The sequence below is a fragment of the Mustela putorius genome, unplaced genomic scaffold (assembly GCF_011764305.1).
Source record: "Mustela putorius furo isolate JIRA1106 unplaced genomic scaffold, ASM1176430v1.1 tig00003834_pilon_pilon_pilon, whole genome shotgun sequence".
In the NCBI taxonomy this organism is placed as follows: Eukaryota; Metazoa; Chordata; class Mammalia; order Carnivora; family Mustelidae; genus Mustela; species Mustela putorius.
The window spans coordinates 111,479,263-111,501,479 of record NW_025421987.1 but is presented as its reverse complement, the minus strand read 5'-3'; the positions used below and the strand labels follow the sequence as shown (position 1 = coordinate 111,501,479).

The 22,217-nt window shown below is 35.8% G+C and overlaps 1 protein-coding gene across 5 annotated transcripts in view; it reads left to right on the top strand.

Moving 5' to 3' along the window:
* Window positions 1-22,217, top strand: part of ANKRD28 (ankyrin repeat domain 28) — a 211,461-nt gene that overhangs the window by 4,156 nt on the left and 185,088 nt on the right. For 2 of the 5 annotated variants that reach the window (XM_004773553.3, XM_004773549.3), the window contains exon 2: window positions 7,156-7,263. The exons of the other annotated variants lie outside the window; for them this stretch is intronic. Coding sequence is in view for 1 of the 2 variants with exons in the window: in XM_004773549.3 (XP_004773606.1) it covers window positions 7,262-7,263 (2 nt within the window). In the remaining variant the exon portion in view is untranslated. The remainder of the gene's footprint in view (window positions 1-7,155; window positions 7,264-22,217) is intronic. 5 annotated transcript variants of the gene reach the window in all.

The window sequence follows — 22,217 nt, the reverse complement described above, 5'->3', positions numbered from 1 at the left end:
CATGCTGATAGGAGCAGGTATGTTAGTTACTGCTTAGCTCCAGGATATGGTGCTCTGCAGGTGTGCCTAGTATTTTTAGAACTCCAGTTTTCTTTAGGTAGTTAGAGATCCAGATATTTATGAGAAATCTCTCTATAAATGTTGGCAAGTTGGTAGTTAACCATTGATAAAAATTTAAAGCTGTAGTTTTACATAGGGGTGAGCAGAGGACCGGTTTGTAATCACAAGTTTAGCTTATCTTCAGAAAATGAACTACAAAGTAAGATTTCTATTTTATTTATTTTTTAAGAGATTTATTTATTTGAGAGAGAGAGTGAGAACTCACACTTGAGTGGGAGGAGGCACAGAGGGAAAGAATCTCAACCAGACTCCCAGCTGAGCTCAAAAGAGGGCTTGATCTCACGATCCTGAGCCAAAGTTAGGCGCCTGACTGAGCCACCTAGGTGCCCCAAGATTCCTATCTTAAAAGAACAGTTTTCTTTCATATAAAGTAGTCAAAAATGGTTTTAAAGTTAGGAAAATTGAGATATAAAAAATTGAGATACAATTTATATACTGTAAAAGTGTACAATTCAAGTCAAAGCTAATGTGAGAAAGAACAAAGCTAGAGGTATCACAATCCCAGATTTCAAGATATACTACAAAGCTGTAAATAATCAAAACAGTATAGTACGGGCACAAAAGTAGATATATAGATTAATGGAATAGAATAAAGAGCCCAGAAAAAAGAAAACAAATACACGTTTATTTGGTCAGTTAATCTATGACAAAGGAGGAAGGAATATACAATGGGGAAAAGACAGTCTTTAGTAATTAAATGGTACTGGAAAACTAGATAACTACATGCAATATAGTAAATAGTGCTGGAAAAACTAGATAACTACATGCAAAAGAGTAAACTGGACCACTTTCTAACACAATACACCAAATAAACTCAGTAGATTAAAGACCTAAATGTAAGACCTGAAACCATAAAACTAGAAGAAAATATAGGCAGTAGTATCTTTGACATTGACCTTGGCAGCATTTTTCTAAATGTGTTCCGCAAGCAGGAGAAACAAAAAAAGTAAAAATTTAAAAAACAAAAAAAAGTAAAAATTGTTTACAAAAAGTAAACAATAAGGATTACACCAAAATAGAAAGCTTTGCACTGTGAAGGAAGTCCATGGACAAAACAAAAAAGCAACCTACTGAGTGGGAGAAGATATTTTCAAGTGATATATCTGGTAAGGAGTTAATATCTAAAATATATGAAGAATTTATAGAACTTGGCACTGGTGGGGGGGATAATAATCTGATTAAAAAATGGACAGAGGACAGTTTTCCAAATAATACATTTTTCCAAATAAGATGGCCAGCAGACATGGAAAGATGCTCAACAACACTTATCATCAGGGAAATACAAATAAAAAAACATGTGAGCTATCAGCTAACACCTGTCAGAGTGGCTAAAATCAAAAGGAGAAGAAATAACAGTTATTGGTGAGGATGTGGAAAGAAAGGAACCCTGGTGCACTGTTGGTGGGAATGCAAATGGGTGCAGCAACTTGGGAAACAATATAGAGGTTCATCAAAAAATTAAAAATAGAAAAACCATAGCATCTGGTAATGCTATTGGATGTTTACCTAAAGAAGAAAACGGTAATTCAAAAGGGGATCTGCACCTCCATATTTATTGAAGCATTATTTACAGTAGCCAAGATTTGGAAGCAATGCAAGTATTTATCAGTAGATGGATGAAGATGTTGCACACAGAGAGGAATATTAGTCAGTCACGAAAAAGATGATCTTGCAATTTACTGCAACATGGTTATATCTTAGAGGTCACTATGCTAAGTAAAATAAGTCAGCAAAAGACAAATTTTTTTACCATATGATTTCATTTACATGTGACTTCTTAAGAAAAAAACAAACAAAAAGAGCTGAGACAGTCCCATAAGTAACTGGTTGTTGCCTGAGGGGAGATGTGGGGGGAATGGGCAAACAGGGATGAAGAAAGGGTACAAGCTTCCAGTTATGGAATAAATTATAGGGATTTTGTTTCAGCATAAGGAATATAGACAGTGGTAGTATAATAGCAGTATATGGTGACAGATGGTAGCTACACTTGTGATAGTAGCATAATGAGTTGTTGAATTGCTATGTTGTATACCTGAAACCAGTGTAACATTGTGTGTCATCGACACTTCAATTAAAAAAAAATTCAATAAATAACATCTCCAGAAATGTGTGCAATTCAGTAGTTTTTGGTATATTCACAAAGTTGTACAACCATTACCGCTATGTGATTCCAAAACATTTCTGTCCTTTCAAAAAGCAATTGGCCGTCACTCCCCATTTCCCCCAGTCCCCACCCCTTCCCCCTCCAAGTCCCTGGTGAGCACTAATCTCTGTCTCTGTGAATTTGCCTATTCTGGATAATGATATAAATGTAATTCTACAGTATGTGACTTTTTGTGTTTTCTTTCACTTAATGTAATCTTAAGGTTCATCGATTCATGTAGCATGAATCAGTTAATTTATAAACTTTATATCATGTTTGTTTCTTCTAAAGAAAGTTCCTACACTTTTATGCTGTTTTTATTGCTTTTTATATGCAAATCTATAATCTGGGATGTCTGTTTCTATTTTCTGAGTTGGTTTTAAAACTGGAGCTAGACTTTGTTTGCAGTAGTACTAGAGGATAGTAGTTTTTTTTTTTTTTAATATTTTATTTATTTATTTGACAGATCACAAGTAGGCAGAGAGGCAGCCAGAGAGAGGAGGAGGAAGTAGGCTCTCCGCTGAGCAGAGAGCCTGATGCGGGGCTCAATCACAGGACCCAGAAATCATGACCTGAGCCGAAGGCAAAGGCTTCAAACCACTGAGTCACCCAGGCACCCCAAGGATAGTAGTTTTTACATCTAGGTTACTTTTTTTGTGTGTAGGAGCTGTCTTTGTGTTCTCTTCTGGGTTAATGGTTATTAGGTAAAGGTTTTGATAAGTTGAAGGTTGATTTTTTTTTTTTTTTTTTTTTTGGAACAGTCTTGGCATATATCAGTAAGTAATTATTGAATGAATGAGAATAATTTGACTGCTATTTTGGATAGTTAGCTCTCACTTGATCAAGTATCCATTAAGGTTAGAGCATTATTTGACTTTTCAGTAGAAAAACAATAAGTGATCCTTGAAAAATCTTATAATTAGGAATACAGAATATACAAAATGCCTGAAAAACATTTATGCTCGGATATTCAGGTATTCTATATTGAGTGTTGCCTTGCTTTGTGTTGGAGGCTGTGGGGCACACAAGGGTACAGTAGTCACTATCTCTGTCCTTAAAAATCTTACTGGCTAGAAAAAGACAAAAGATACATAAAGGCACAGTATCTGATACACTCACCTGAAAAGGTTTATAGAGGTTGAAGAAAAACATATGGAGTGTATTATTTAGAAATGTATCTAACATAGTTAAAAAATAAGTGTCTTGTGTTTACTGATTTTTTTGTGTGCCTTGTATAATACAGTGTAGAACATGTAAAGATGTAGAACATAAAAAATGTGTATAACATACTTCACAATTCAGAAAGGAATAGATGATATGATTGTAGGCAGAGGGAAACTTCATGGCAGGGGAGATAGTTGGAGGTTCACAGGAAGGATTTGTTGAAAGCAAACAGTTGTGTAGGAAAGCAACAAGAGAGAAATAAAAAGGAAGCCAAAAAAAAGAGAATGGTATATCTGTGCTGCAGTGAGGAGATAAACCTTATTGGTATGTGTAGTTGGAAAGTATAGGAGATAGATTAGCTCAATTAACAGTGACTACATTATGAAGTACTTTGAATATAAGGCTAGGAAGTTTGTACTTGACTGGAAGGTGTTGGGAAGTTGTTACAGATGGGTTACTTGATCTAGGGTCTGTGAAGTGCTTTTTTGGAGGAATGTGCATACATCTACTTAAGAGACTTCATAACATCTGTTAGATCTTCTGAGGAGTCCATGACACCCAAAAGTTAAATAACTGCTATATTATAGGTTTTAGAAGAGTGAATTACAGAAGACAAACAACAGGAACACCGGAGACCAGTTAGGGGGCTACTGCTATAATTCAGAACAGATGTAAAACATTTTAGTGCAAGTCAAGTACATTAAGTACTAAGCAGGAGTTTGAATGGAAATGAGTGCATCTTTAAAGGATCCTCATAGCTGTATTAATGGCTCACTTAAGTGTACAACTGAGAGTGTCCTTTATTTATATGGCAGTTGACAATTTTTTTTTGCTGCATAGTCCCACTAGGGTAAATTAAAAATGAAAAAATAGTTAAACATTGATAATTCAAGTAGTTAGACTTGGATTATATTAGGTTTTCCAGCATTTTATCTTTTTCCCTTTTTATTTTCCAGTCTAGTGTAAAATTTATATTCAGTGAATGCACTCTACCTGGGTTAAAGTGAGTTGCTCCTGGAGAAAGTTTTGTGCCTGGAGAGAATAGTTGAGGGTTAAGTCTTTTTGTTCTGGACAATGTAGTCTATGGATAATTCACATTAAACACACACAGTGATACTGAATCACAGAGTTATACAGTACTTTTCATTCAAAGCAAAAATTAATGAAATATTCAGTTACTTAAACTAGTAATGTTTTAAAGTGTAACAGTACATTGCACATATGATGATTAAAGTTCTCAAATACGTTAAATTTAATTTCTGCTGCTACTCCCTAGTCCCAGTTCTTAGTTAAGTGATTTATCCACCTTCCTTATGTGCTACTGATTTTTTTTTTTAAGATTTTATTTATTTATTGACAGAGAGAGAGAGATCACAAGTAGGCAGAGAGGCAGGCAGAGAGGGAGAGGGGAAGCAGGCTCCCCGCTGAGCAGAGAGCCCGATGAGGGGCTCGATCCCAGGACCCTGAGATCATGACCTGAGCTGAAGGCAGAGGCTTTAACCCACTGAGCCACCCAGGTGCCCCTGTGCTACTGATTTTTCAAAAAGGATTCTTCTGTGTGTATACTGATTGCCATGCAAAACTAAGTCTGAATAGAATTACTACTCCCACAGCTTTAGTGGAAAGTTCACTTTTGCCTAGTAAATTTAAGTTCAAATTCTTAATTGGTGATGGTTTATTTAAATTTATTTATTATAAGCTTAAAGGTATATCTTTTCTACTCGTAAGGATTTGCGGCCATAGATAATGTTAAAACATACAGTATGGGACAGTTGAGGAAAATCAGGAAGCAGTTGCTTATGAAACATATACTTGTTCCAGCACCTAGAGAGTTATTATGCTTCAGTACTACATTTAGCTTTATTTCTTTTTACCTAAGGTACCAAACCCCTGCCCCCAAACTTTTGTATCTTATAAGTGTAAAATTAGTCTGGAGTGGCAGCCTTTTCTCTTGTATCAGTTTCTGTATTAAAAAGTTTGATAGCTTTTTCTTTTTTAAATAGCTTTGCTGTAATATAATTCACATATCAATTTAAATTCTACAGTTCAGTGATTTTTAGTATATTCACAGAGCTGTGTAAGTATCACCTCAGTCAATTTTAGATCATTTTATGATGCTGAAAAGAAACTTCTTACTCCTAAGCCATTATTCCCTCAAACCCCCATCATTCCTAGCCCTAAACAAGTACTAATTATTTTTTGTTTCTATATATTTGTCACATATTTTATGTAGCATGTTTGAAAGGCTCATCTGTACTGTAGCATGTATCAATATTCTTACTGCCGGATAATGTAGTATTACATTGAATCATACCACATTTTATCTGTCCATTCAACAGTTGATAGGTGTTTGGATTATTTTCGCTTTTTGGCTAGTAGGAATAATACTGCTACGAACATTTGTGTACAAGTTTTTGTGTAGGCATAAGTTTTCATTTCTCTTGGGTACTTAGGAGTGGACTAGTTGGGTCATACAGAAACTCTGTATTTAGCCTTAATTTTAACGAACTGTTAGTCCATTTTCCAGAGTGGCTGTACCACTTCATATCCTATCAGCAGTACATGAGAGTTTGTTTCTCCACATCCTCAATAACACTTACTATTATCTTTTTTCCATTACTGTCATCCTAGTATGTGTGAAGTGGTATCTGCTTGTGGTTTTGATTTGCATTTCCCAATGGCTAATAATGTTGGGCATCTTTTCATCAGATCTTTTGCCCATTTAAAAAAATTGGGCTATTTGTCTTTTTATTATTGGGTTGTAGTGCTTTAGATATTTTAGCTACCAGTTCCTTATCAGATACGTGTTTTACAAATATATCTCCCATTTCTTCTTTCTTGCTAGTTATTTTTGTAGGGCAAAACTTTTAATTATGGAGTACAATTTGTCATTGATTTATAGGGTTTTGACTAGGGGCCTGTGTGGATAGGGCATGCAAGCAGTTGGCATGAGGGTGAGATGAATTCAGTTTTGGATATATTGCAGTCCTAGTGGGACAGTTATAGGAGGCAGTTAAATGAGAGGCTGGGTTCAGAGAAAAGTGTTTTTGCTGGTAATTGAGGTGAATGAGGTCTTTAATGAGAAAAGTTCATGGCTAAGGAGAATATAGTGGAGAATATGGAGTGAGTGGAGGAAAGGAAGCCTGTGAAGCTACCAGAGTTAGGAAGAGAGTCAGGGTAGACTATTCATAGACCAGAGGAGGGAAGAATTTCCCAAGTTGTACCTATGTTATGTTCTCCTAGACACAAAGGCTCAGTTTTTTCATCACCTTTTAGCTTTCTTTTTCTCTAGCACATTGTTGTAAACTTCCCATGGAGATGTTTTTCCTATTTGCCCCAATTTCTTTACTTCCTTTGCCAGTAATTCCCAAGTTGGGCATACATCGATATCTGATGGCCGGCTTTAATATAGGATTTTGGAGTCCTGTTAGACATGATGGATGAGGATCACCTGGGGTAGTGTCCCAGAATCTGTATTTTAATACCTTTTAAGGTAAAGAGTGGTTTGCTCTTCACCAAGCCTGTTTCCTTTTTTCTTGGATCCCAACTGACTTATATATTCCAGCCTCTCTTGGATTTGGGGATGGCCATATGATTGAGATCTGGCCATAGGAAATTAAGCAGAAGTGTTGAGTGTTTCTTCACCCCTGGCAAATGCAAACTTTCCTTGAACAATCCTCTCTTCTCTCTTCTCCTCTCTCCTGCTGGCTGGGTGTTGTCTGCCAAAGCAACTTTGGAAATGATGGGTCCAAGAGAGCTGAACTTCTGTCAGCCTGGGTCATCTCCAGCCTCTTCATGCCCACAGCTGATCATTAACATGGATTTTTGGACTTCATGTAAGCATGAAATAAAAATAAACTATTATGTCACACTTTGGGATTTATCTATTATAACATCCATAGTTACTTTAATCTATATAACTCCTTAGTTTATTATCCAGAATCTGTTTTGGGAGCCATTGTCCTTGGTTTGTACTATTTTATATTTTAAAACTCATTTATATGGTAAGTTAGTCTTTAGCTGTTAACTTCAGGCCTTATACATAAATATTGTGTTTTCTTTGTAAAAATTTTCATGGAAATTATTATAATTAACATCCTGATTATTATAATACAAACATTTGTATGCCTGATACCTGCTGGTTCTTGATACTAGGGATACACATGTGTATAAAACATTGCCTCTGTCTTCTAGTATGGGATAAGATGGAATTAGATAAGGCAAGTATCTTACATATGCTTTGAAAGCATGAGGAGAGAAATGGCTGATTGAACCCAATGGTGGAGTTGGGGATCCTTGAAGTTTATTTTAATGGGATTTTTTTTTAACCCATCTTCATTTGTAATCTTGTGCTCTCTCCTCCTCGGTGGATAAGAGCTGTATACAGCCTGTGTAAAATATCCTTTTAGAGGAGCAAAAAATACAAGTGCGTTTTTGGTAGATTTGTGTTACATGTGGGTATTTTGTTTTAGTGCGTATTTTTTCTTAACATCTACCACCAAGACAGAAGAGAATGCTTTATGTAGGGAAACTGCAGATCTTAGTCCTGATACAGATCATATTGTTAAACTTTTCCTTTTGTTAACTAAGGTTTTTTGTTGTTTTTTGTTTTGTTTTATTTTTAAATAAATATTACATGTTTTCATTTTTCCTTTTGAGGGAACTTTTGGATTAGAAATGGTGAAAGTCAGAAAGAACCTATCTGCTGTTAGTATTGTATTCTTATTAGTGTAAATTGGGGAAAAGTCAGATAATTCACACAGGACTTTGAAAGATTTTGTGTGTGTATGTCTGTGTAAACAGGTAAACAAGAGCCTTCTGTTTTGACTAGTTCTCTGAATGGTGAGAGGCTTCCTCCACTTCTTGAAAGCTTACATGCTAGTCAGTGTGGAGTTCCAGACTGTTGCATTGGGTCATGCCGAGAGTGAGGAGAGTGTCCCCGGGAGAACTAAAAACAACCAGGCAAGTGACAGCCACATCCTGAAGAAAGGGAGTTGAACTTGACGATTAAAAACAGCTGACTTTTAGGGGATCTAAAAAGTAAACTGCAGCATCCAGGAATGAGCAGTGGAGTTGAAACCAGATGAATAGATCAGAATAGCAAGTATAGTATAGTGTTTGATCCAATAAGTAGCCTAATCCAGGGTGTAGGCAGGTAGTTAGAAACTGGCATGTCCGTGAGAGCTTGAATGATTCATATAGTGAAGATATCTGGAATCAAGAAATTTCAATAGATGAGGCCAAGGGACTATAACCTTTTAGACCTTCTCATTTGGTACTGTGGCAGGGACAGTGAGAAGGAACCTGTTTGGAGTATTTCCCAATTTAGAATCTAGTCAAGAGGTGTAAATGAAATACAGTATAGATGTACTATAGAAATGTCCTGGAAGATTGTATATATGTTAAATAATGGTTAATGCACTCATTTAATAATGAGCAACTTCTCTGTTTTAATGAAGCTTATGGTAAATTGTTTTAAATACAGAATTTATTAGTAAAACAAATTATCCTTCCCCTTATCTTTTACCATAGAGCTGAATTTCTATATATCACCTTCATTTAAGCTTAGATATACAGACTGCTTAACTATTACAGATGCTTAGTAACACATGGATTATTTTGGATGTCTTGGTGTGTTCTTGGTTTTAGAAGCTCTGAATGTTTTAGCTATAGAATTATTGCTTTTGAAATGTCACTAATCGGGGCGCCTCGGTGGCTCCGTGGTTTAAAGCCTCTTCCTTTGGCTTAGGTCATGATCCCAGGGTCCTGGGATCTAGCCCTACATGGGGCTCTCTGCTTCCGCGGGGAGCCTGCTTCCTCCTCTCTTTGCCTGCCTCTCTGCTTACTTGTGATCTCTGTCAAATAAACAAATAAAATATTAAAAAAAAAAAAAGAAATGTCACTAATTAAACTATTTGTATTTTCTTTTCCTCACTAGCAATTTCTACCTCCTAAGACTTCTTTTGGACTGTAAGATTCTATTATGAAGTCAAACGAGCTTTTTACCTGCTCATCTTGTAGTTTCTTCAGCATCTTGCAGCTACAGTTTTGAACATGGAATTTCTTTTCTCTGACCCCAGCTTCTTTCATTACTGGTTCTCCCACTTCCTCAGCCACAGTGAACCTGAGCTTTGCTGTGTTGGAATCTACTTTACCTAGTCTGCTAGGTATAGTTTGGCCACAAACTGGCCTCTTGAGAAGCCTGACTTTCTGATTTGAGCAGTACTGGCTAGGGTAGTGTTTTCTGAAACATGGGACAACTTTTACTCCTGGTGTTTTTCTTGAGATTTTTTTTTTGTGGGTGACCTGTCTACTTTGATTACTGGATGTTGACTGATATTTCCTTGCTTCCGGTCCCGACTCCTGAGTATAGACCTGTATCCTGCTTCATTCTCACTTTTCTCTGGCCTATTCAGGAGTCTCCTGGCTCACTTCATTGCAACCTTTCCTTTTTACCATTCTGTGGGTTTCATTTTGTCCTATTTAACACCCTCTCTCTTCCCCTCAGCCATCACCCATCTCTACCGTCTTTCAGTTTTCTTTTATGTGTTTTCTGCCGCCACCTTTTTTTTTTTTTTTTTTTTTTTTTTTTTTTTTTTTTTTTACTCCTTTTGACCCAATCTCTTGAGCCTCAATGCCTATCTTACACACAGTTTCTTCCCTTTCATCTTAGTGTTCTGCCTCTTGAAACTTGTCCATTTTCCCACTCCCACACCTTTCTTAGGCTGGACCCTTTTTTCAGCAAGCTTTGTTTCTCAGTGGGAACTTTCCCTGCTGTTCCTTCCCTTAGTGCCATTATGTCAGTTTTATATCCTATCTGTTTTCTACTCTTGTCTTTACCCCTAACACTACCCTTTCAGCTTATAGTTCCTTATAGCTCCATTCTTTCTTGCAGCTTTGTCAGGCAAGAGTAGCAAATGACTTAAATAAAAATGTGAAGTAAATAATAGTGAATGTCACCAAACATGGATATGGCAAACAATTATGATAATTAAATGTCTGAAATGGTGGAGTATGTACTTTTAATTCTGGCTCATTAGTTTTTTTGTCACTTCAGAAAGAAGCCCTATAACCAGCAGTCACCCTATTCCTTTTTAGTCTCCCCTGGCCCACCTTTCCCTCAGCCTAATCTAGGCATCCACTAATCTGCTTTCTGTTTCTGTGCATTTGCTTATTCTGGACACTTCATGTAAATGGAATCATAAAATATGTAATCTCTTATGACTGACTTCTTTCATTTAAAAGGTTTTAGAGTTTTATTCATACTGTAGTTACGTGTCAGAACTTCATTTCTTTTTATTGCTATATTGGGTTGTTTCTACTTTCTGAATAAAATAAAATGGGCTTGGGGATATCTTCATTGAATTGTGGGAATTGTGAGAATGTTGAAAAAAGTGTCTAGTATGTAGTAGTTGCTCAATAAATGCTCACTTATCCAAACAATTTAAACTCCTGTATTCCCTTGACTTTTCAGTCAACCTATAGATTACTTCTATAATATTTATTCTCTTGTTTCAGCTCTGGGACCACTAAAAAATTGGTTAAGGAAGTAATGAAACCAAGTTGAATATATTCCAGTTTTCTGATGTCTAACTTCAGCTGCACCTTCAATTTCATCCTTACCATTCCTTTTCTATACCCATTAATATTTAATTTCTACCTTCTCCATTTTAACATGTAGTTGTGTCTCCTAATTTACTAAGAAAAGAGAAGTCTGCCTACCCATGTAATCTTTCTTATTGATCTCCTTCCTTACTGCAAATTATATATTGTACACTTTGCTTTATTCCTGTTATCTTTTTTTTCTTATTTTGACTGAGAGAAATGAATATAGTTTTTTTCTTTCTCAGAGCATTTTTCTGCTGTAATCCTAATCATACCTTCATCTGAGATTTAGATGTATTATTTCTTATTTTTATTTTTTCATATTGTTACACTTATCTCATATATTGTTATATATTGGTGCCTGGAGGAACACTACCTATTAATCAAGATTCTAATACTCATAGTGGGCAAAAACCAGGTAAGCAACACCCACTGCAGGATTCAACCTTAACAAAGCTTATTTCTGTTTGGGTATGCCATATATTGCAATGTAACTTTTAAAATACTGCTTACTTCAGTGTGAAGTACTAAATCAGGGTTGTTTGAGTTGAATTTTTTTATTACGATAGTGAAAACATTTTCCTTTTCATTGTTCTGTGTTAAGGCTAGGTATATGTAATATATATTTTTAAAGATTTCATTTATTTATTTCTTCGATCAAGAGCACAACAGGGGGAGCAGCAGGCAGAGGGAGAGGGAGAAGCATACTCCCCACTGAGCAGGGAGCCCCCATGCAGGGCTCAATCCCCAGAAGCCCAGGATCATGACTTGAGCCTAAGGCAGCTGCTTAACTGCCTGAGCCACCCAGGTGCCCCTATATGTAAAATTTTCTAAAAAATGTATCCTTTTTTTTATTATCCTGGGAGACAGAAATCTAACCCACCCTTCAGGTAGTCATCTTTCTGAACCACATTGATTCTAAAATGTGCTCAGTCTGTATAGTTTTCATTGGTTCCACATTCCTATGCCACCCTGTCAGAAAATCTTCCTTTTTACCCAATTCAGTTCTCTCCAGCTATAATTTAGTCATTTTCCATTGTATTATCTACAATAAGGATCCTGTATACACCTTTCAAGTTGGATTCAGGGAGCTTTCAATTGGTTAGACAAGTAGCTCCCTTTTTTTCTTTAACAGTTTATTAAGGTGTAATTTACACATTATAAAATTACTCTGTTTTAAGAGCACAAGCCAATTATTTTAGTAAATTTAAGGAATTTTATACTCAGCACCACCCTCCAGTTTTAGAACATTTCTGTTACCCAAAAAGATAACCTATTTTGGAAAAACCTCGATTCTCCTCCTATGTGTTGCTCTCTTATTGACACATTCCTACCACACTCATCATACTTCTACACCTAACAGCTGTTCTACAGTTCAACTTAATTTTGACACAGTTGACCTGGCAATAGCATCAGATCCCACAGGTTAAGGGCTTAGTCCTAGGAGACTGTCCTCCCTCCTTTCCCTACCCTTGCAGGTCCAGGTTCTTTTGACTGACTGGCTATAAATGAGAAGTTCCCAAATAATTCATAGAACACAAAGAAACTTTCTGTTAACTAGATTACTGGTTTAGTACAAAAGGCTACAACTAAGGAATGGCCAAATGGAAGAGATACATAGGGCAAGGTATGTAGGATGGGACATTGAGCCTCTGTGCTCTGTGGGTGTGCCACTTTCCCCAGATCTTCATGTGTTCACCAACCTAGAAGCTAAGCTGTCTGAACCCCTTCCTTTTGGGTTTTTGTGGAGGCTTCATTATATAGGCATGATTGATTAAATCATTGATTGTTGCTGATTGAACTCCAGCCCCTCTTACTCCCCAGAAATCAGGCCTAGGAGTGGGGATGAGGGTGGGACTGAAAGTTTCAACCCTGTGATCACTCTAGTTGGTTATTTTTAGGCAGTTTCCCAAAGTTGCCTTATTAACATAATGAAAGACACCTATGGCTCACATCATAGGAAAGTCCAGTTCTCTGCCAGAAGAGGGGGATGAACACCAAATATATATTTCTTATTAAAAATCACAGTATTTCAATACTTCATACCCGTTTTGCAGTCACTCCTTTTCCACCTTCAGCCCCAGGCAGTAACTGACTAGTAGTCTGTTTCCATGCTATGGCATTTTAAAACATTTTATATAAGTGGAATCATATGTTCATTTTTGTTTGGCATCTTTCATTTTGGGGTTCATCCATGTTGTAGCATGTATATTAATTCTTCATTGTTCACTAGTAAGCCATTGTATGGCTATACCACAATATTTTGTTTATCCATTCACAAGTTGTTAGAAATTTGAATTGTTTCTGATTTTTGGCTATCATGAATAAAGTTGTGATGACTATTCATACATAAATCTTTGTATACACATATATTTCAGCTTCTTTTGGGAAGATTCGTAGAACTAGAATTGCTGGTCATATTGTAAGGTCATGTTTAATGTGTTAAGAACAGTCCTTAAACTATATAATCCCTATTGTGTATTGCTGGATTTGGCTTGCTCATACTTTGTTGAGAGTTTTTTTATCTTTATTCTTTGGAGTTGTTGACTTCATAAAATGAATTAAGATGTGCTCTCTCTTTTTTAGAAGAGTTTGTGAGGGATTGGTATTATTTCTTCTTTAAATATTTGATAGAATTTGGCTGTGAAGCTATGTAGGCAAGGACTTTTTCTTTGTGGTAAGATGTTAAATTTCTAATTCAGTTTCTTCACTTGTTATAAGTCTATTCAGATTTTTTATTTTCTTTTGACTTGATAATTTGTGTCTTTTAGGGAATTTGTTCATTTTACCTAACTTGTTGGCATAAAGATGTTCATAGAGTTTCTTTATAAAACTGTTAATTTCTCTGAGGTTAATAATGCTGTATCCCTTTTCATTCTTGATTTTGCCAATTTGTCTTCATTCTTTTTTCCTGGTGAATCTAGCTCAATTTTATTGGTCTTTTCAAAAAAACAATTTTTGGTTTTGATTTTTCTCAATTTTTCTTTTTTCTGTGGTATTGATTCCCCCCTTATAGTTATAATTTATTTCCTTCTGCTTGCTTTGGGTTTAGTTTGCTTTATTACTAAATTAAGATGGAAGCTTACTTAAGATCTAGAATATTGTTGTGTGCAGCTATGAATTTCCATTTAAGCACTGTATTAGATATCCTATAAGTTTTGATGGGTTTTGTTTTTGTTTTCATTCATCCTAGAATATTCTAAGTTCTCTTGAGATTTTTGTCTTTGACCCATAGGTTATTTAGAAGGGTCTTTGATATCCAGACATTTGTGGATTTCCCACTTTTTTTTCTTTCTAATTTAATTTCATTGTGATTGAGGAACATTTTTTGTATTCTTTATATCATTTCATTTTTTTCTCCCCCCACATGTTTTTTAAGTTTAAAAAAAAATTATTATTAGATAATTAGACACAGAGAAAGTGTGTGCTAACGATGGCAGAGTCAGAGGGAAAGGGAGAAGCAGACTCTCTGCTGAGCAGGGAGCCCAGTGCAGGGCTGTGTCCCAGCACCCTGGGATCATAACCTGAGCCCAAGGCAGACGCTTAACTGACTGAGCCACCCTGGTGCCCCTCCTGTATTTTTTTTTAAAAGATTTCATTTATATGATAGAGAATGAGAGGGAGACAGTTTGCAAGCCCATGAGCAGGGGGAGGGGTAGAGGAGAAGAAGCAGATTCCCCACTGAGCATAGAGCCTGACATGGGGTACCAGGTCCCTGAGATCATGACCTGAGCCAGTCAGATGCTTAACCTACTGAGCTACCCAGGTACCCCTTCCCCTCATTTTTATAACAGTTCAACTCAAGAAATTCAACATTGTTATTTGAATTATAATCCACACCAGAATAATGAGTAAGATATGTTACATATTTTTATTTAAAAATTTTTTATTATTGAAGTATAGTTCATATACAGTGTTTTACTAGTTTCAGGTATACAGCTTTGTGATTTAACAGTTCTATAAGTAACTGAGTGCTCAGCATGTTAAGTGTGGTTATCATCTGTCACCATACAACATTATTATGGTATTATTGACTGTATTCCCTATATGTATTTTTCATCTCTTTGACTTCTTTTATAACTGGAAGTTTTTACCTCTTAATCCTCTTCACTGATTTTGCCCATCCCCCCATTCTCTTTACCTTTGTCATTCACCAATTCTCTGTGTTCCTGAATCTGTTTCTGTTTTTTGTTTGTTTGAGATTCCACATATAATGAAATTATAGTATTTGTCTTTCTCTGTTTGACTTGTTTCATTTAGCATAACACACTCTAGGTCCAGTCTGTGTTGTTCCAAATGACAAGATCTCATTCCTTTTTATGGCCAAGTAATATTCCATTTTGTGTATATATATGCCATCTTTTTTATCCATTCTGTCAGTAGACAGCTAGGTTATTTCTATATCTTGGCTGTTATAAATAATGCCGCAGTAAACACCGAGGTGCATATTTCTTTTCAGATTTGTGCTTTCATTTTGGGGGAGTAAATAACCAGTAATTGAATCCTGTGGTATTTCTAGTTTAATTTTTTGAGGAACCTCCATCCTCTTTTCCACAGTGGCTCTACCAATTTGCATTTTTTTAAAAAAGATTTTATTTATTTATTTGACAGACAGAGATCATAAGTAGGCAGAGAGGCAGGCAGAGAGAGAGGAGGAAGCAGGCTCTCTGCTGAGCAGAGAGCCCAATGCGGGGCTGGATCCCAGGACCCTGAGCTGAAGGCAGAGGCTTTAACCCACTGAGCCACCCAGGTGCCCCCCAATTTGCATTTCTACAGGTAGTGCATCAGGGTTCCCTTTTTTTTCCACATCCTTGCCAACACTTGCTATTTATTGTCTTTTTGATAGTAGCCATTCTGACTGGTATGAGATCATATCTCAATGTGTTTTTGATTTTCACTTTAGTTCTTTTAATTTGAGATTTGTTTTAAGGCCTAGCATATAGTGTATTGTAGAGAATATTCTGTGCATGCTTGAAAAGAATGTGAATTCTGTTGTTGCTGGGTAGAGTCTTCCACATGTGTCAGTGAGGTTAAGTTAGTTAATAGTATTGTTTAAATTCAGTATTGTTGCTGATTTCCTGTTTACTTTGTTCTCTCCATCATTGAGGGTGGGGTATTGAAGTCTCTTAATTGTCTGTTTAATTGTCTTTTCCCCCTTTCATTTCTTTCATTTATTGCTTCCCTTACTTTGGGTTGTTTTTTAGGTGAGTATGTTTATATTCATTATATCTTCTTGTTGAATTGATGCTTTTAATACCCCTTTTTGTCTTGAGTAATTTTTTTTTTTTTTTTACTTAATGGTCTGTTTTGTCAGACATTTATAGAGGTACTTCAATTCTCTGTTGTTACTGTTTACCTGTTACATCTTTTTCTGTACTTTCTACCTATTTGTGCCTTTAAATTTAAAGTCTCCCTTGTGGGTAACGTATAGCTGGGTATTGCCTTTTTATCCAGTCCAAGAAATATGTCTCTCTAATGGACTTTTTAATCCTCTCCTGTTTGACACTGTTTTGAAATGGGTTTCCATCTCCCATTTACTTTTTGGTTTTTGTACATCTCATGTCTTTTTTGTTCCTCTGTTCCTCTTTTATTACCTTTTGTATTTTCTTTTTACCATTTGCCATATTTTGACTTTTTAAAATTATACATTTCCTAGTGTTTTTTTCTGGAGAATACAGTATCCATGAGAATTTATCACAGTCTACTTCAGATTGATACTAATAATCCTCCAGTATAGCTCCATTTCCTTTTCTCTCCTTTGTGCTGTTTTTATATATATTATGTTCATTTATGTAATAAACTGAACAGTACAGTGTTTTAGTTGCTTTAAATAATGTATGTCTTTTTTTTTTTTTTTTTTTTTTTTGAGAGAGAGAGTGTCTGTGTATGTGGGGTGGGGTTCAGGAGGGAGAGGCAGAGGGAGAGGGAGAGAGAGAATCTTAAGCAGGCTCCATGCCCAGCTCAGAGTCGACTCAGGGCTCAGTCTCACAACCTTGATATCATGACCTGAACTGAAATCAAGAGTTGATGCTAAATTGACTGAGCCACCAGGTGCCCCAGTGATGTATATCTTTTAAAGAAGAGAAGAAAGGAGAAGGATATTTATAGTTTTTTGTGTTAACCAATGTGTTTACCATTTCCAGTCTCTTCTCGTGGATTTGAGTTACCTTCCAGTATCATTTCCTTCCTCCAGTGTAGCTTCATTCCCTTTTTCCTTTTTGTGCTATTATTGTCATATATATTACATCTTTATATGTTATAAACTTAACAGTACAATTTTATAATTGTTTTATGCAAGTACCTTTCCAAGCCAAGGGAAGAGTAAAAAAATTATCTCTTTATTGTTGTTTTTCTGTTATCTATAATTATCTTTGTCAGTGTTAATTTTTTCATTTGGATTCCAGTTGCTATCTGGTATTATTACTTCTTTTCATCCTGAATAACTTCCTTTAGTATTTGGCTGACATCTCTATCTTTCAAATAATACATGCCAAGATTAGTGAGCCCCCTCCCATCTTTTCAATTGGGAATTCATATGCCGTATGATCTTTTACATTGGTATTAGTTGAGTGAGGATTGAGAAGGGTTGGCGGGAGATCAGGCCGGGAGAAAGTATGTAGGGGGCAATTCCTAGAGTATCTTGTGTTCTCAACTATGGGATTTGAAGCTTATAACTGTGGGGACAATCATTGGAAGATTTTTATATAGAGTTCTTTGATCAGATTTGAGCTTTGAGGAAAGGATTTTGCAAAGACTGGTTTCTGAATGCTTTTTTAAAGGAAGGTAAATTTGCTCTTTTCTCTGGAATCCCTTCTTCATTATTTTGAGCAATTAAAAGTTGTTTAGATCCATGTAGCTACTTCCTTGCAGGCATAAAATATTTACGGAGTTGTGTCAGAGTGATCATTAGTTATATAGAGTGGAAACCATGCCAGTGGCCTGTGAAGTTTGTGAAACAACAGTTTGAGAACCACTGTTACAGGATGAACAGACTGCTTACCGTTTTTGTATATGGAATGGAGTGTATATTGAAACATTCAAACATCTTGGGGCATCTGACCTTTTTTTTTCTTTTTAGTCTTAAAGGCTGGGTGTATATACGTTTTACTTGTTTTGGTATGACAGAAGTGTTTGATTTTTTTCTTATTTGGTACTCACAGACTTTTTTTTAACCATACAAAGGATATACACACACACAACCCATGTGTTTTGTGGTTTTCATTTGTACTTGTTAGGAAAAGTTAAACAGCAGAAGACTTATTTATTCTAGGTTTAGGCTATGAGTTCTTTACAGAAGAATAAAGTGAAAAGAAAAGTATATCCCCATCTCTAGTCTTGTCAGATTCTGTTGGAAACAGTGCATGTTATTGTCAGCCTGTCAATGTTTTCACCTTTGAGTAATTTCTGTGGGAGATGACCTTGTTTCTGGACTATTCTAAGTTTCTGCTGTTGGTTGTATGAATGCAGGAGCTCTTTTTTTCCTCATTAAATCATTAAATGATTTTCCTCATAAAGTCATTCAACTCTACAATTTTCAAGAGTTTAACATCGTGTTTTCATTTAACTAATGGAAGTTAGAATTTAAACTGTAAGGAAACCTGCCTATTTAGTCTTGAGCTTAAAATTTCCCAAAGAGTAAGGGCCACATAGTTTTATCCAGCGCCGTCACATAACAAGGAGTTTAGGCATTTAATTATGTCACAAGCTTTTCAAATACTAGCATGCAAAAATAACATTTTTACCTAGCACATTCGATACTTTGATAATATCTCTACTAATGTTGGTGAGAATGCAGGAAATTGGTCCCATTATACTGTTTGATTTCCCTATAGCACTCTCTGAAGTAATTATATTTGTTTATATTTCATGGTGTGTCTCTCTCTACTGGAATGTGAGCTCTGAGAGGGTAGGAATCATATCTTATTTAACGTGGTATCCCCATCACCTATAATAATGCTTTGCATCTGATGGCATTCAGATAATTGCTAGATGAATAAAAAATTCTGATTAGGTGTATGTGAAATAGAATGCTGGTAGTATATTTTTAAAGAGCAGCATCTCCAGTTATTTTGAAGTATACTCCCAAAGCTGAGTATCTTCCTTCCCTGATGTGCAATAATGTGCATAAAATACAGAAAATACATGTGTATCTTTATTGAAAGATCATTGTTAGAAGCTTCCTTCATTCTTGAAATTGGAAACCTGCGACTGAGTCCCCTAGGAGGAAGAATTTAGTTCAGTACTGATTTCCAAATATTGTTTGCAAGTAAGACTCAGAATGGACAGTTCCTTTCCATCACCAAATGGTTAAGTTTAGGAAGGTGAGAACATAGAGCTAAAATGGAATTTATTCCCTTTTTTAAAAATGGGAAAAAAGAAGGCAAGGACAGGTTTCCTAGATGATTTTTCTCTAAAACAGTGATTCTCAGTGGCATGGTGGGGGTAATTTACAATGACTGAAGATATTTTTGATTGTTATAACTGGAGAGGGGGAAAGGATCTGGCATCTGTTGGATAGAGGCCAGGGTACTGCTAAATGTCCTACAAGGAACAGGACATCCACCCCCAACAAAGAATCATCTGTTCTGAAATGTCAGTACTACACTACAGAGGTTGAGAAGCCATTCTCTTAACAGGCTGCTTGGAGAAAGCATTGGTAGTTAACTTGGAGTTTGGCACTTACAGATCTATGGAGTCTGCATGTTCGTACACCTGCACATACACAGCAGGTTTTGGCCCTGGGCAAAACTGAATGCTTTGTGTAGAGAAAACTGTAGGTGTGGAATTGGCTTTTATATATATAGGAGTTTGATTGTGAGTAACCTAGTTTGGGAGGTCCCTAAGACCACACTCAGGTTCAGTAATTTACTAGGACTCAGGACTCGGCAAAGATTTTATATTTATGGTAATGGTTTATTACAGTGAAAGGATATAGATTAAACCAGGAATGGGAAAAGGCCCATAGAGCAGAGTCCAGGAAAGTTCCAGATAAAAACTTGCAGTTGTTCTCTCTCAGTGGAGTTATGTGGACAGTGCTTATTTCTCCCATCAACAGTGTATGACAACCTATGTTGAGTATTGCCACTCCATCTGAGCCTTGCGGTCCAGGGATTTTATTGGCGGTCAGTCATGTAGTCTCCAAACCCTTGAGAGGAAAGTTGATACTGCATGGCTTAAAGCCTTTACAATAAATTACATTTTTAGACTATTTGTTGTGGCTCTAGGTTCCCAGGTAAACAAAGACAGTTTTTCCAAACAGGACATTTCAGGGGCTTAGAGGTTGCCTTCTAGAAGCTGGGGAAAAGCCAGATCTTTCTTTGCAAGGTTAAGCCTTTACTGTACACATCGGGCCTGCTTTTTTCTTTCTTTCTTTCTTTGAAAACTGCTGTCTGAGTGATTCTTAGAGGCTAGCTTAGGATGTTCTGTTACTGATAGTTTATACCCAATTTTGTATTAGAGACCTGTTGGTGCACGTTAATCAGTGGTTCTCCAACTGTGCTTCATGAACCCCTGGGAATCTGTGAGAACAAAATTATTCTCATAATTAGAGTAAAATATTCTATGACCCTTTACTTTGTTAACATTTGCACTAATGGTACAGAAGTGATGGTAAGTAAAACTAGTGATACCGTTTTAGGAATCTCAGCAGTGGCATTAGACTTTCTAGTAGTCTGTATCCTCTACTGCCATGCACTTGTAGTTTAAAAAAAAAAAGGTGCCCATTTCCCTTAATGTTTTTAAGTATAAATTTTATTATGCTGACTTTTGAATCCATATGATAAAATGGGTATGTATTGCACAGGAAAAGCACTCTTGGGATGGAGATGCCATCTGAACTAGGCATTTTGTTCCATGAAGAACTTCTTACTTGAAAGAGCAACTGACAAACTATGGTTTTCCAGACTTGGATATTTGGCAAATATTTTTTTGAAAAGAAACAAAGCAAACTTGTCATTTTGAGGAAAGCAGCTGTCAGTATTTGTTACTCTTGATAAAATTTGAGCTTTCCAGAAAGAAATAAGATTTTGAGAAAATCTGTGTTCTTTACCTTAAGTTTAGCAACATCACAGTACTTAAAAGACTTCTTAAAATATTGGGAATGATATTAATAAGTGTGACTTTTTTGATATTGTGTATAATGAAATGTGTCAAGGTGTGGAAGACCTGAATAACTCCATGAAGTAGTATTTTTTAAGGACTGATTCATGATGTTATAAAAACTCAGGGGTAAAATATGTATTCAGAGTGCATGGACTTCAATGTGAAAAAGTATGAAAAGTTTATTGATGCAGTTTTATATTTCACATTTTAACTAGTCTTTGAGAAGTTTTTGTAGTATCAAAGGAAGATACCCACAATTATCTGAAAAGGCTTTTAAAATACGCTATTTTCTGTCTAGTTGTAAGTACAGATTTTTTTCATATACTTGAATCAGGGTAATTTATCATAGATTGAATGCAGAAGCAGCTGTGAGAGTCCGGCCATTTTGTGTTGTTAGTCATGAAAGTGATTTGTAAAAATGTAAAGCAGTGCCACTCCTCCCACTAATTTTTAAAACTTGTTTTCATAAAATTATTTATATTGATATGTAATATATTAAGTGCATTAAAATAAATATTTTAACAATTTCTCAGTTTTAATTTTGAGTAGAGTAGACATCATAAATAGCACAAATAAAAAGAAACTCTTTGGGGCCCTCAACAATTTAAATGTGTAAAGGGGTCCTGAGACCAAAATTTTTTTGAGCACATGGCTTCCTGAGATTCATCCTGCAGATACTGTTGAACCTAAGTTTTTGTCTCTTATAGGACTAGGCTACCACAGGCTGGAAGACTTAAATTCCTTGGGCTTCAGTTGAAAGTTCTGGCTTTTTATTTCAATCTGAATATACTTTTAATGTATAAAATACATAGCGGAATTTTGTATATGGCTAAAAATGTATTTTTCAAGATCACATGAGTAGAGAATTATATCTGGAAGAATGACCAAAAAAATTGTGGAGAAATGATAAATTATTTTCTGAAAGTTTCTAGGCAATGATTGTAGAAAAAATAATATTGTATGAAAGTCTTAGAGAAAGAAGATCAGGGTTAGCAAACACTTTACATACCCATAAAAAGGGGTTATGATAGGATCATTTTAATTATTGACATGTACTATAGCTTTATCTAATCCTGAAGAAATA